Raw genomic sequence first — 15,668 nt, 5'->3', positions numbered from 1 at the left:
CATAGCATAATAAACACATGTACGGAGAGGTCTAAATGGTATCCCCCAGAGGTCAGCTTGCCTACTTGTCGGCCACCCTTTCCTGGTAACTGCGTATCTCATACCATCTCAAGTCATTTCTGATTTCTGAATTACCAGTGTAATTGAGTGCATTTAAATACACAAGAACTTCAAAAGGACGAAACACCTGAGCATTTCCATAACATGCAAATTCAAGCAATATACAAGGATTACAGCACAAGAGATAGTGACTGAAAGTCGGTGATGCCCAGGGAATCAGAACGAGTTACCTTGTCTTCATCCAGATGGATCCCACTGATTTCAAAATCAAACAGGAACAGTTCGGCCACTCGCCTGCAAACCAATGAGTCCGCGGTTACAGTAGGCAATAAAAACTGTTGCCAAACACCTACTTCTTTGGCTAAACAAATCAACAATAGTGCTTGATAAGCCCCTTTGGAAACTGCCAAGTTGTTTTATTTTAACACGTTCAGAAAGACAACTTCTTTTAAGTAAGGAGTTAACTCTTGGGGAAGCCGGGCAGAGCATCTGGCTGGCTGGCTATCAGGAGCAGCTTTTGCAGGCAGGAGCTCATGCCCTCCCCCACGATGACTAACCTGTGAGTGTCACCAGGATAATTGCTTCTTTACTTCAGCTCTGCCCAAATCCCAATCAGTAAAAGCATAGCGAAGTTTCTACTTGGACAATTTTTCATAGGCCTTCTGCACAACATTTTTCCATCTTTCTTCCAAACTAGTATCAGATACTTGAAAAGCTAAATTGATTCTCTTGGTTAGTGAGAATTCCTTTCTTTGTTTTTGATCCCGACCCATGTTTGGAACCAATTCCAAGTGTAACAGCTTTCACTGTCAAAAACATGCTTTTTCAACCACCTTTTCCTCCAAACGGAGGGGGGTCACCAAGTAGCTGATGTACGCATTTTTTGCTTTCCCTGGCTTTTCAAACTGGACAAATTTATCTTCCTGATTATGTGTCACATACACCTTGAATGAAAATTCTTCTGAAATTCTGAATTTCAACAGACCACATACAGCACGCAGGCATTTTTCTCTCTTACAAAAAGCTTCACTCACATCCCTAAACCACCTGCCCTAATTCCTTCTCATTCATCTTCCTTCCAAAATGCCTCAAAATGGCATCATCTTTTCAAGCAAACACATTTTCTCTTTGGTTAAAGAAGAAACAAAAGACTTGCAGGGGCTAATAAACTGGGGGTGTGAATTTCTCATCTAAGTTTATTGTGTCAACCAATGTAGGTTTATGACACGAAACATTCTGCAGAAATTAATGGAAAAGTTAAAAATCCCCAAATCACATCAAAGATAATGAGTATTAAAATTTTTGTATTGGGCCAGTATCGAGGCACAGCATCTTAAGGCAGCACCTGCAATGCAGGCATCCCGTGTTACAGCATCAGGTACAGTCCTGACAGCTCCACTTTGATCCAGCTCCCTGCTAGTTCACCTGGGAAAGAAGTGGGAGGTGGTCCCTGCTACCCATGTGGGATCCCTACTACCCATGTGGGAGGCCCACAGGCAATTCCAGGCTCCTCTCACATGGATGCAGGGATCCAAGTACTTCGGCCATCTTTAGTTGTTTTCCCAGGCACATTAGCAGGGAGCTGAATCAAAAGTTGACCAGCCGGGCCTCAAACTGGCACCCATGTGGAATACTGGCATGTTGACCAATGACTTAAGCCGCTGTGTCACAATGCCGATCACTACCTGTGGTCTACTACTCATCGTTATTCTGGTGAACTTCTTCCAGTTACCCTGGCAGCAGTCTCCCACATCTTGCATGGACTGCATTTCTCAACTGAATCAAGAGGCCACATCAAGTGACTGACCTAACACCACATAAGTCTGTACAAAAACATCCATGGGCCCGGCGGCGTGGCCTAGTGGCTAAAGTCCTCACCTTGAAAGCCCCGGGATCCCATATGGGTGCCGGTTCTAATCCCGGAAGCTCCACTTCCCATCCAGCTCCCTGCTTGTGGCCTGGGAAAGCAGTCGAGGACGGCCCAATGCATTGGGACACTGCACCCGCGTGGGAGACCTGGAAGAGGTTCCAGGTTCCCCGGCTTCGGATTGGCACGCACCGGCTGTTGCGGCTCACTTGGGGAGTGAATCATCGGACGGAAGATCTTCCTCTCTGTCTCTCCTCCTCTGTGTATATCTGGCTGTAATAAAATGAATAAATCTTTAAAAAAAAAAAAAACAAATACATCCATGATGTTAGTGTGCAAACAAAGCTACCTACCCACACAATCTGAAAATGCATTCCTGCCTGTATTAGAATGTGCTAGACCAACAGTGAAATTTCATTCCCAGCTGGTACCCGTAGAACATGGCTTCACACGGGGTCACACCCAGTGACAGAAACAGAGAAGGAAAAGCAGAAATGAGCAAAGGCAGTTGGTGCACCACAAATAAAAAGTAAATGGGTACAAACAATATCGGGGTCCCCCGGGGCCTCCTGTACCCACAGAAGAAATCACCCAACACTCCAGGCTCTGTTTTAAGAGCCACCTTACTTCCAACCAGTCTTTCGTCGTCGTCGTCTGTCCCGTCCATCCATCCGTCCTCTGTAGCTCCCTGTAGCTCTCTCCCTTCTGCCTAAAACAGGCTGCTTATATATCCTTTTTTCCCATGGGTCCACTGGGTGCTACCTGATTGGCCAGGCCCTGAAGAGGCAGCAAATTTGCCTCACCTGCTGGCAAGACCAGCTCTCGTCTCTCCACTTTGCAGAGCAGCTGCCGGTCCTGGGTTATTGGCCACAGCTGCCACCATGGGGCTTTCTTCAGCAACCCGCTCCCCACAAACAAGACAGGAAAATGTGACTCTCGGAGGTGAGTAAATGACAAATCCTACATTACTTATATTACAAAAAAAAAAAAAAAAACTGAACAGAAAAAAAAATGAAGTACAACCTCAGACTTCCATACTGAACTAGAGATTGGGCCTTTCCAATCCAGATTTAAAAACTACATTCTAATGAATCAAACCAAATGATCTCAAGGATCATGAGAAAGAAACCATGTAGCTAATAAGAGCATTGTGCTTGCATCTTTCTTTTTTAAGATTTATTTTTATATTGGAAAGTCAGATTTACAGAAAGGAGGAGAGACAGACAGGAAGATCTTCCATCTGCTGGTTTACTCCCCAAGTAGCTGCATCAACCAGAGCTGAGCCAATCTGAAGCCAGGAGCTTCTTCCGGGTCTCCCATGCAGGTGCAGGGTCCCAAGGCTTTGGGCCGTCCTTGACTGCTTTTCCAGGCCACAAGCAGGGAGCTGGATGGGAAGTGGAGCTGCCGGGACACAAACTGGTACTCATATGGGATCCTGCTGCATGCGAGGCGAGGACTTCAGCTACCATACAGGGTCCTACTTATATCTTCTGATGGAATCGATTAGGGACCATGAAGCGCAAGCCTGTTTCATCAGCAGCGTACACTCAGCATTTACTAATGTACTCGTTCCTGGGGTACACTCAGCAGTGAAGCATAAGCCCATCTGCTTAGCACAGCACACTCCACAGTGAAGCATCCTCGCCCAGAAGCAATGAGGCTGCAGCAGCACAGCCCTAACAGACGCAGGACAGGGACCGACTACCTGGTTTCCGGATCAAGGGAATCCACGAGATTCTTATCAGCTAGTAATTTCTGCAAACTTTGATATAATTCCACATTTGTGTTCAACCTAGAAAAGTCACAAAAAGAAATGAAACGGCTTCTTCATATCTCATTTTTACCTTGACAGTAAGAAGGTGGTGCTAACAGGGACGCACAGACACGGCCAGAAACCCCAAGTCTGGGTACTGCTGTGCACCTTGCTGCGGACCTGGGAAGCAGCGCCCTGCTCAGCGCACGGACAGGCAGCCTGCCGGGACAAGAGTCACAGGCACAGACTACACCAACAGGTAAAGAGCCTGACTACAACATGCCTGTGGTTACCCGTACTCTTCACGTGGGGAAAGCAACGGGAACAGCAGGGAGGCTAAACAGACACACAGATTTTTCCAGCCTGACCTGGGCAGCCTAAGCCCCGGGTTCATCTGGGAGACACTAGCAGGCCCACAGCAGAGGGAGTGCAGGGGCCAAGGCTCCGAAGCCCACACCTGGCAGGCAACCCCGGCCCCATCACTGCTGCAGGAGCTGGGGCAATTGTCTCAGACCTGAGGTGTGCATATCGCACATGTCAGCGACCGACAGCCAGTCATTAGGCAGGCCCTGCAGCTGGCCCCTAGCCAAAGCTGGGGAGCACACAGACGGCCTCCCAACCTCACCTGCCACACCACTGCTAGCCACCCAGCCCTTCTCCCTTAAACGCCAAAAGGTCACTGGCATTCCTAGGGTGAAAAAGCGAGTCAGCTCTACACGCAGACAGAAGCAGCTCTTACCCGTTGGAGCTCAGGCAGGGATGAGCAGCCCCACGTCGAGGCTTCCAGTCGGCTTATCATTCCCAAGGCTTTTAACACAGGAACCCCAGGTTTCTGTGGCTACCATGCTGCTGGCTCTTCCCAACCACCCAGGGGCCTGAGGCAGCCACCGTGGCTCAAAAAACACCCAAGAAGAGCAGGGACACATCCTAGTGGCTCACTCCCGAACATCCATCAGAGGCCAGGAAACAGGGCACTGTGCGTGCCAGCCTCATCCTAGGAGCCTTCCCCAGCACAGCCTCTGCGGAAGGCTAGGCCCTCTCCCACACACCTACATGCTGGAAGACCCTGAGATCACGCCTATACCTTACATGGGGCACTCAATCTCGACAACCACAACTGACTCCTAGACCTTTTGTTTTTTCCTCCAAACCAACTCTACACGTGCACCGGAAGTCATCTCGATTGTTCAACCCTCAACTAAGAAAGTTAGTAAAGATTCAGGAGAGAATGAGTCACGGGGCTCAGAGAGACCCTAAGGCAAAGCTCCAGCAGGGGCTCTGAGGACCGCTGCCCTCCACAGCAAAGGCAAGATGACCGGGAAACCCTCAACCCAACCTGGCCACCATCTGGGCTCCCCCGTGACTTCCCCTGGGCCAGTCCATCAGCTGGCAGGACGCAGCACTGAGAATGTTCCAGGCTGCAGCTGGCTGTGTCGAGCCCCACCGCTGGGCTCCCCACTCTCCTCTATGTGAAGCCCTTTCTCCCAGCCATTGTCCCCACCCCCTTCGGCACAGCCACTGTCAGGGCTCCGCAGGAACCAGAGCTAGCCCATTCGGTGTGCTGATTTGAAGGGCTGTTAAGAAAAGCTACCGTGACTGCGCCAAAGTGAGTGGATGTTGTTCAGCCAGGAAAAAGAGCACAACCTGCATATCCTGTGTGCTAGGTCTGCCCGGAAGCCTCATCTTACTGCAGATCTTGCTCCTCTCTCCCACAATATCGGCTTCCCCGTGCTGCCTGGAGTACGGGCCCCAGGGCTCTCCCAAAGCGCTACTCACTGTCCGGCAGTGCCCGGCACCAGGAGCGCGTGAGTGGTGCACTGCACTCCACGTAGGGGGCTCTCCTACACGGCTTGAAGACATTCCAACTGACCACAAAGCCGCATTACCATACTGCACTCCTTCAGAGCCTGAGCCGGCAGTCAGTTTGTCTCAGCCCTTCCCGGGGAGCTTCATGCTTGTCCTGGACGCTGCCTCACCCCAAAAAGCCGGCGACTGCTCGGGTGCCAGGCATGGGTCATTTCGGCTTCATGCCGTGCGGTCCATTTAACTATGTGATCCTCTGTAACTCCAACCTGCCACCAGGATAACACAAGACGCTTTCCACAGCCGACAGTAACAAGGATGCTGGAAGTGTGAGATGTGGCCGACACCATTCAAGCCGTGTAGCTCAGGTAATCCCCAGCGCGACGCTAGGAGGCAGGGCACACTTGACGGCCTCACTCCCAGCCAAGGCAGGCAGCTGGAAGAGCAGCCCGAGCCGCAGTGCCAAGTGCTGTGATGGGCACCCAACCACTGCACACACACCCTTCCACCCTGCTGGGTGGGCTCAAGCACTGAGGACAAAACCAGCTGACCCCAGCGGGCCCGCGGAAGCACACCACCCACCCGGGAGGGGAAGAACACGTACTTTTCCACCACAGTGCCGATGCTTCTACAAGCTTCTTCCGCCGCCTCTCTGAACGCCGGCTCTGGGTGCGCGATCTTCACGAAGTCCGCCTAACGAAGGGCAGAGAGAAGCAGAAGGCAGTTGGCTGGGAAGCTGTCTCCCAGCGCACGAGGGCAAACCTGGACACTTGTGTGTTCAAGAGGCGTCCTGGCGGCATGACCTGCGTGTCTCCTGGGCTGACTGTTCCCCGCACCAACAAGGCAGGGCAGGTGTGCCCGGAACATGTTGCTCTCTGGAATACAGCTTGTTTCATTCCACTTTGTTTTAGGAAAGCTTTGCTGCCTTCAAATATAAATGCCAAGAAAATGTTTCCTAGTCTATAGTTCAATAAAAAGCAGGTCCTGGCTTCGAACATTCTCAAATCTAACTCACATGCTTCACAGAACGGTTCTCACAGGTTAACCAGGCACCTGAGAGCAGCTCTCAGCTGGTTTTTGAAAACACACACAGTGGGCCTGACGCAGTAGCCTAGAGGCTAAAAGTCCTCACTTTGCAGGTACCGGGATCCCATATGGACGGCGGTTCTAAGCCCAGCAGCCCCATTTCCCATCCGGCTCCCTGCCTGTAGACTGAGAAAGTAGTTGAGGACTGCCCAAAGCCTTGGGACCCTGCACCCGCGTGGGAGACCTGGAAGTTTCCTGGCTCCTGGCTTCAGATCGGCGCAGCTTCAGTCGTTGCAGCCACTTGGGGAGTAAACCATCAGACAAAAAATCTTCCTCTCTGTCTCTCCTCCTCTCTGTATATCTGACTTTGTAACAAAATTAAATAAATCTTTAAAAGCACACACAGTACAGTTTTAAAACCTGTCTATCACTTTAATACTACAACAAGGTGGAGGAATCCAGCATGAGGGGAGGGCACGGGGAGGGGTTGGGGGAATCCCAGTGCCTATGAAACTGTGTCACATAATGCAACATTATTAACAATAAATAAATACCTGTCTAATCACATCTAGTGTGTGTGCAAAAAAACACTCTTCATAACCTTTTCAGTAAAATATGAATTCTTTGTTCATAAAACATGAAGTCATGTAACAAGTCCTCACTTAGCATGACACACGACAATTGCTAACAACTGCTGTATTCACCTCAGGATTAAACAGGGCAGGGCCAGTGCAGTGGTAGCAGAACAGGCTAATCCTCCACCTGTACGGCTGGCATCCTACATGGGCGTTAGTTCAAGTCCCAGCTGCTGTACTTCCAATCTAGCCCCCTACTTATGCTCTTGGAAAGCAGCACAGGACAGTTAAAGTTCTTGGGCCCCCGCGCCCACAGGAGAAACCTGGAGGAAGCTCCTGGCTCCTGGCTTCAGATCAGCTCGGCTCTGACCGTTGTAGCCTCTTGGGGAGTGAACCAGAATCAATGGGAGAAAGATCTCTCTGTATTTCTGTCTCTCCTTCTCAAGATAGTGATTTGATGAGAAACAATTTACAGCTTATAAAACTATCCCTTTATAATGGTATTGATCTCACTGGCACCTACACCTTCACTCCTGGAGACAAAAAAAAAAAAATAACTTTAAAATCCAATACTGTGTCAGTTTCATAACACTGCTCAACTTGCAGTGGTGGCACAGCAGGCTGAGAGGTGGTACTGCTCAACCCAGGCGAGTGGCTGCCAGGGCTGGGGCTCAGCAGGGCCAGGTGACACTCCACAGGGAGCTGGGGACGGGGGCAGAGGCAGGGGCGGGGATGGGGCAGCTCTCTGTCCTGCTTACTCAAATTTACACACGAAGTAAAAAGTCTTTATTTAAACAGTTGCAGATGCTACCTAATGCCCAGCCTCTCCCAGGAGGGGCTCATCTGACATGAGCTGCCAGGCCTGGGAGGGACAGAGCACAGGAGGGACAGAGCCCAGCTCCGACAGGGGCTGACCACAGGGCCATGGCACCTCCCAGGGCCCAGGGCCCAGCTCCGGCAAGGGCTGACCACGAGGACACGGCACCTCCCGGCACCCAGGGCCCCTCTCCTCATCTGGAAAGGCAGATGTGCTGGAAGGGGCCCTCAGTGGCCCCAGGTACAGGGTTAAACCAGGGCCTGCTGCCCAGGGGCTGGGGGATTCGGGATGGAGGGGGTCTAAAACAGAACCCACGCCAGAATGCAAGCTCTTGATGTCATCACTGCATTACACATAACGACATTCCCACATTCCCGGTGTCTACAATAGACCGTGGCCTTGGGAGGAGCTCACCTTTGAAAGACTGAGAGGCAAAGAGCGACTTAGCGCACACACGGTCACACATGAGCCGGATCTCGGCTACATGCACTAACACGGGTACCAATGAAGAGGCTTTGGCCCCTACAGGTGGATGGGAAGCCACATGATTCCCCCACCCCAGCTGTGGGCTTCTGAGCTGGTGACGGCACCTCGGAACACGTCTACTTCAACTTTCACACATAAAAAGTCTGTACATGCAATCAATTTGCTGCCAGAACTTTGATTTCAATCCAAAAAGGCATTCCTGAAAAGGTTCATAAAAAACTGATTTTCACTGCTTTTACGGGGAAAAAAAAAAAAGGAGTTCTATGGCAAACGCGTACACGAAATGTTCCATTAGAATCTTGGTCGAAGCCTCCATGAACAGAGAACTATGGCCAAGCAAAAGTATGTGCCATATTAGCAAGCATTCTTCCAATGGACCACTAATTAAATACACATACTAACACACCTTTCCCAAGCATCTTTCCCATTCCCGATGACATACTTCAGGCGGACACACAAATGCAACGGCTGTCCAGTAGTCCCTGCCATTTTCACTCTTACAGACTCATATTACACAAGGGGTACCCTTCACTTCAACATGATCAGCCTGCAGGTGTCTTACCAGGTCAGCCACTCTGCACAGGGAATCCGAGAGCTCGTCGAAGATGCGCACTGTCTGGGGCCCCGGCGGCGTCGAGCAGGCACGCTCCACCAGCAGGTCCGTCCGCCTCAGGGCTTTCTCCTGGGCAAGGCGAAATCCTTCCGGGGCACTGAGCTCAGGCACTCCGAAAAGACCCTGAGATCCAAAGAACAGGGCCAGGACTGTCACTCTGCTCCGTATGAACCACAAAGACTTTTTTCATAAAGGAATTCTTGGTGGTGGTTGTCTCCTAATTGGGCCAAGGTCACACAGACTGCTTTTCTGAATCATGGAAGGTGGATGGGTGCCGTCAGAGTCCGGCTGCCACCGTAGAGGCCACCAAGCAGTCAGGAGGATTAAAGCAGGGAACCGCTGTCTAAAGCAGGCAGAAAGCACTGGGTGGACACTAGCCACAATCCTGAGCTTGCGACCTTGCCCAGGGACATCTGCTCCCAGCTCTCAGCAGGTTCGACAGCAATGGCCATGCCCGTCTCACACGTCCCGAATTAGGAAGTCTGGGTGAGGCTCTTAGGGTCCAGTCCCACAGAGCGAGGGCTTAGCACCCCTGCCATGGTCCATGAGAGAGGGTGAGGGTGTTCTCCCACATCTAAAGAGCTACTTCCAAGAACCCTCAGACACAGAGGCCACAGGCTCACACTGGCCGCCAGTTTTATAGTCTCCAAAGGCTTTTCAGTCTCTTGGCAAAAACACAAGATCAGTGAACTGATGGGACTGACCACCATCCTTCTGCAACCAGGTCACTTGCTAGAACATTTAGGCAAGCAGGGGTAGCGCATGTAACAGGTGGCTATGGCATAGCATCAAGGATGTTACATGCTTTCAATTTTCTCACTGGTTTTCCACAACGCTACAATAGTCATTCTCCTCTGATCAATAAGGCAACATGCTTGAAGTCAGAAAGTGGGACTGCCTGCACTGCCGGCATCCCATACAGGCTCCAGTTCTAGTCCCAACTCTTCCAGTTTCCATCCCAGCTCCCTGCTAACAGCCTTGGAGAGTAGCAGAGGATGGCCCAAGTTCTTGGACACCAGCACCCACGTGGGAGACCTGGAAGAAGCTCCTGGCTCCCCGCTTTGGCCCAGCCCAACTCTGGTCCCTGCAGCCACCGGCGGAGTAGAAGTGTAAGTGGAAGATCTCAACTCGGCCTTTTCAGATGAAAAATCTTCAAAGAAGCAGAAGTTACATCATGTTTGAAGTCATCAGCAGCGGCAAGGCCAGGACTCACACCTGCTCTGTAGAGCCCACCCACTCTTTGGCAAGCCTTTCGTGAGGCACCCCCGTGTTGGACAGTCTCCTCTCCCCGAAAGGGCACCCCTGCCCTCACTTTCCTAGCCACCTGCCCAGCACAGGGTCTGCCTAACCTCTGGGGAAGTTCATGGATGAAAACCAACAGAGCAGACCGAATGTTGTAGACGTTTCATGGGAATATTTCTGGAAACACCAACAGGTGAAATTTTCAGGCCTGCTAAGGGCTACTGTTTCCACAAGACAGGATACCTATAGCCAGGCTATTAACCTTTCTTCAAGCTACACTAAGAAGATGAGGGAAATAAAGACAGGAATTCTACATCTCCAACCACCAAATAACGCTAAATGAAAAGAAAAACTTCAGGCAGGCCTCTGGCACAGCACTGAAAGTGCTGCTTAGAAATCGTACTCCACACAGCAGTGCCTGGCCCCACAGCTGACCGCAGCTGCCCGCTGCCCTGCCCCGGGCGGCAGCAGTGAACAGCCCCCACCAGAGAGTCACTCAACAGATCCCTGCCTTGGCTTCCGGCTCTGGCCTGCCACAAGCCCCTGCTGATGTAGGCAGACAGAGGAGTGAACCAGCAGAGAGTTCACTCTCTCTATTTCAAAAAAAAAAAGAAAAAATTCACTAAAAGCATTTTTTTCAAGGTGAACATCAATTCAGAGATTTGAAAATCTGGTATCAGTACATGAAATCATGCTGAACCAAAGCAACCCCATAGTGACATGCTTTGCGCAGCCACCCCAGGCCTCCCTGCCCCTTCTCTGGGGAGCACCTACACAGAGGGGTCATCCGCACACCCACCATGCACATACCAACATGACAGACTGTCACGGACACTGGCGTGCGGCCCGTCTCAAAGAGAATCTTTACAGAGCTCATAACAGAGAAAAAGAAACACATCATTAACCTCATAGCATTGTGTTCTACACCCCTCTATATTTAAAAAAAAGTGCTATAATCAGACTTTTTAAAAGGCAAAAACAAAACTAATATTTCACCTGATACAGACAGAATCTACAATCCTTTTTCGCGTGCCTTTCTTTTGCCTCTCATTCATTCATTCGCTCACTAAATTGCTTAATGCCAGACAACCAGTTCAGCGAAATGGATACAGAAACAAACAAGAACCAAACAAGTAGATCTAGGTACTTCCTGGGGGGCTAAGAAACCACTATGACAACTCAAGGGCACTCTAGGAAGTCAGACTCTATCAACAGGATTTTGCATCTTGCAAGCAGCCTGGGGCCTCCTCAGTTCCTGATGCCCACGCCGTGCAAAAGAATACACAGATGCACACAGATGCACACAGAGGACACAGAGGACACAGAGGACACAGCATCCGGGCCAGCAGCGGGTACCGAGTGCCTGGCCACAGCACGGAAAGCAGAGCAGGACCGCTGGTTCCCCGGCCAAGCTTTCCAGCAAGTGTCTGTCTGTGGAGGCACTGGGGTGGACTTAGCCAATACACCCTGGAGAGACTCAATCCAGCAGCAATAAACCAACAACATCTCAGAGCTATCAAATCCATTCCAGTAACACCCTCGAACATGCTTCCCCACATCGGGGTCTCTAAGACGATAGCAAATGACCACCACCTATCCCGGGGGGGCTGATGGAGTTTAACAGCAAGGCATATCCTCCCCCCCCCCGGCTCCCCACCACGCCACAGAAAGAGAAGAAAAAGAAAAGCAGCAAAAAAAAATCTCGGTGAATGGAGCCAATGGACACCTGGAGGGTGACATCATCCTTGGGTCGGTGACATCGGCAGCATTTCAGAATTACCCAGGCCACCTGGACAGAACCCTCGGAGACTCTGGGTTGATGTGAGGTGGTGGTTCCTCATCCCTGGGGACTGGGACTTGCGGAAAGTCGTGAGTGATTCCCCCCTTTGTTTCTCCCCTTCCCCCAGGAACAAGAAGAAACAGCTAATTTGGAAGCAATGAATTCACCCAATTTTCCCTAAACCCCATCCTTCCCACCTTGATCAACTATGTACTCATTATTAAAAAATAAAATTTAAGATCACAAAATAGAAAAACTTAAATATTTGTCCGACCCACCTTCCTCCATACCTCAATCCTCCCTCATGGGGCATGCCTCCCTCTCAACTATGTAAACACTATTGTTAAATAAAATTTTTAGGGCCCAGCGGCATGGCCTAGCGGCTAAAGTCCTCGCCTTGAACGCCCCGGGATCCCATATGGGCGCTGGTTCTAATCCCAGCAGCTCCACTTCCCATCCAGCTCCCTGCTTGTGGCCTGGGAAAGCAGTTGAGGACGGCCCAATGCATTGGGACCCTGCACCTGTGTGGGAGACCTGGAACAGGTTCCTGGTTCTTGGCTTCGGATCGGCGCGCACCAGCCGTTGCTTGGGGAGTGAAACATCGGATGGAAGATCTTCCTCTGTCTCTCCTCCTCTCTGTATATCTGACTTTGTAATAAAATAAATAAACCTTTAAAAAATAAATAAATATATATTTTTAAAAAAATGTTAAGCAATCCTGAAAGTGCAAAGTTCTGAAATCATGGCTATGGGGTGATGACATTCTGGACATAATGGAATGACCATGACCCGACCCAGGCCGGCCGAGACCTCACAAGCACTCCTGGACATCGCCTGCGAACCCACACAAGCCCCCTTTAGGGTCCACTCCCGGGTGGCAGCAAGGCTGGACCGGAGCCAAAGGGGGAGGCGCAGCCGACAGCCCCTGCTTCAAGACAGGTGCACCGAGGCCGGCCCGGCCAACCTCCCCGGACCCCGCCCAGCGTGCTCACCTGACGCTCGCCCAGCAGGTGCCAGCGGTGCCCTCGGGGCTGGACATTGAAGGCGGCGCCCACCGGGGACCAGCCTGTGCTCACTGTCCGTGCCCAGCTCCCCGCGCCGAGGCAGCCCCGGCAGGCTCGTCTGGGCCGCAGAGCCCCGACGCCAGGCCCCAGGCCGCCCAGCCTCCGGGTGCACAGCATCCTGTCTGCAGTCCCCAGACTCAGAGCCCCGACGCCAGCCCCCAGACCGCCCAGCCTCCAGGTGCACAACATCCTGTCTGCAGACCCCAGACCCAGTGCCCCGAGGGCACGCGCTCCGCGTTGTCAAGGCAGCGGCCCGCGCTGCATCACGTGACGGCCGTGCTTCCGGGTCGGGGAGCGAGTCAATCGGACGTGAGCAAGAGCGTCACCGTTCAGGCTTCTAGGCTGCCTCGGGAGAAGGGCGCCCCCGCGAGCCTGGAGTACGGAACGGCGAGCTTGGAAAGTGATGAGTAAGCACTGGAATTCTTCCTGGAGCGGGAATCAGAGAGAGAAGGCAGCCGTGTGAGCTCGTGGTGCCTCCCCCATTGACCTGGTGACAAGGTCTGTGGGCAGATCTTGAAATAATCACGGACCACCCTGCACATGAGCTGTGGTTATGTGCAGCTGCGTGAATTAACTATGCAGGAATCTCCACCTATTTGGGTCTGTGAAATTGTAATAATCTACAATAGAAATGGTACAAGGAGGACACAGGTATCTCGGGGCAGTATCTGAACTGCATTGCCACCTCTGGCGTCCTGCCAATGTGCACCCTGGGTCCTCCTGACTGGCCACCCACATGACAGTCTCAGATTGAGGTCCCGTCTCCAGCTGCAGCTGACTGAACCAACAAATGAGAATGCTGTCTCTCTCTCTGCCTTTCAAATTTTATAAAAAAAGATTTATTTTTTTACTTCTTTTTACTTAAAAGGCAGCTTAACAAAGAGAAGGTACATAAGAGAAAGAAGACCTCCACTGGCTGATTCACTCCCCAAATGGGTCGCAATGGCTGCAGCTGTGCCGATCTGAGGCCGGGAGCCAGGAGCTTCTTCTGGATCTCCCAAGGCTTTGGGCCATCCTCCAGTTCTTTCCCAGGCCACGGTAGACAGCTGGATGGGGAGTGGAGCAGGCAGGACTCAAACTGGTGCCCATACGGGACGCCAGTTGAGCCATCACACCGACCTCTTGCCCCAGCTTTTTCAAGCTGCCGCAAATGTGAATAGTTCATTTCTGTGACCTGGTGAAATCATATAAGGAATTAGAAAAGTGTGGCAAGAATGATTCTTTCAAACTCACAGGAAGCCAGTAGTCTTTATTTGCTTAGACAAATTCTAGGAATACATATGGTTTAAATTCTCAGCATAAAAAGCCTGTTATGTTAGTGTAGGCATATGCAATTACTCAAAGAATAAGGAGGACTGAGCACTCAGGAAATGACTCAGTTCTCTCACAGTTGCATAGCAGGTGCCTGGGCACAGAAAAAATAAATGCAGATTCCTCTGTAACAGCCAAAGGAAAGCCACGTCCCTCAAGCCTTGGTTTCGGGCTTCTTCCCACACACCATGCTGCCCCTCTCCCTGGACCACAGGCCACGAGTGGCAGTGACAAACAACACCACAGCTGCAGTCTAGTTTAAGTAAAGGCAACATGTGGGCTGGTGCAGCCTAACAGTCCAGGGCTCACGGGCCTGCAGACACAGCTGCATTTGGAAGCATGGGGCCCTGTCCGGTTTCTGCTGCCAGCATGGAGAGCTAGAGTGAGTTTGTTCGTGAAGAACAGATACTCAGGGCGACACGGAGCAGCTGCCCCAGCTAGGCCGCCTCCTCTTCCTACAAGGCCACCAGCTTCATCCCAGGGCCCCACAGGAACTAACCCTGGTTTCCACTTTAAAAGGCTTTACCATTCACATGAGAATTTAGGGACTAGGTTTCCAACTCCTGAAATATCCTTGCTGTCCTTGCTTCAGCTGACAACAGCAGGCCTTGTCTGCAGCACACCCACAGATGCACAGCTGCTTCTCCGATGGGACCAATGGCATCAGGGGCTGTTCCGATCACCAGGTCTGCAGCTCAAGTCGACCCTACACTGTTGAGAAGACTTGTCCTAGAAGTGGACGTTAGGGAAAGTTGGCCATAAGGAGAGGAGACAGATGGAATCTGTTCAAATCAGAGCCATCAGGGCACGTGTTTGATGCAGCAGACAAGACCCCGTCTGGGACGTTCCTATCGCAGAGTGAGGTGCTGAGTAAATGCACCCTGATCTTGTACTTCTAGCTGTAATGCTGACATCTTGTTTATTTCTCCCTTTCATCTTAGCAAGGTAAATGTAAACACAAGCCAAGAAGCGCTCAGGGCTGCCAGAGGCCTTAGGAAAGAATTCCCCTTTAAAGAGGAGACTGACCTTGGAGGCTCCTGACCCTGTTAATGGGACCCCCAGGGAGTAAGGCCAGTTCCTTAAGCCTCGCACTGTGTGGTGCTTTGTTACGGCAATACTAGCAAACAAACACCGGTTCCAGTCTGGCCAAGGGTTTCCCAGCAGCCATCTGTTGGCTTGCATGGCCGTGACCATGAAGTGTCTGCAGCTGTCCGTAGCATCTCGCTATCGCCAGCTTAAAGCTCTTATTCGTCACGAAGAGGAATAGGCTT

The 15,668-nt window shown here is 51.4% G+C and overlaps 1 protein-coding gene across 1 annotated transcript in view; it reads right to left on the bottom strand.

The window, feature by feature from the left end:
• MIPEP (mitochondrial intermediate peptidase) overlaps nucleotides 1–13,252 on the bottom strand; it is a 133,459-nt gene extending 120,207 nt beyond the window's left edge. Inside the window, exons 1-5 of the mRNA XM_058670973.1 lie at nucleotides 13,015–13,252; nucleotides 8,950–9,123; nucleotides 6,088–6,176; nucleotides 3,633–3,719; nucleotides 291–354 (exon numbers count right to left, since the gene is read on the bottom strand). Of these exons, the coding sequence (XP_058526956.1) occupies nucleotides 291–354; nucleotides 3,633–3,719; nucleotides 6,088–6,176; nucleotides 8,950–9,123; nucleotides 13,015–13,203 (603 nt within the window). The 5' untranslated portion in view covers nucleotides 13,204–13,252. The remainder of the gene's footprint in view (nucleotides 1–290; nucleotides 355–3,632; nucleotides 3,720–6,087; nucleotides 6,177–8,949; nucleotides 9,124–13,014) is intronic.
• Between the last annotated feature and the right edge of the window lie 2,416 nt (nucleotides 13,253–15,668).

The sequence above is a fragment of the Ochotona princeps genome, chromosome 12 (genome assembly GCF_030435755.1).
Source record: "Ochotona princeps isolate mOchPri1 chromosome 12, mOchPri1.hap1, whole genome shotgun sequence".
Taxonomy (NCBI): Eukaryota; Metazoa; Chordata; class Mammalia; order Lagomorpha; family Ochotonidae; genus Ochotona; species Ochotona princeps.
The sequence above is the reverse complement of the archived record's forward strand: the minus strand, read 5'-3'. Positions and strand labels throughout refer to the sequence as shown.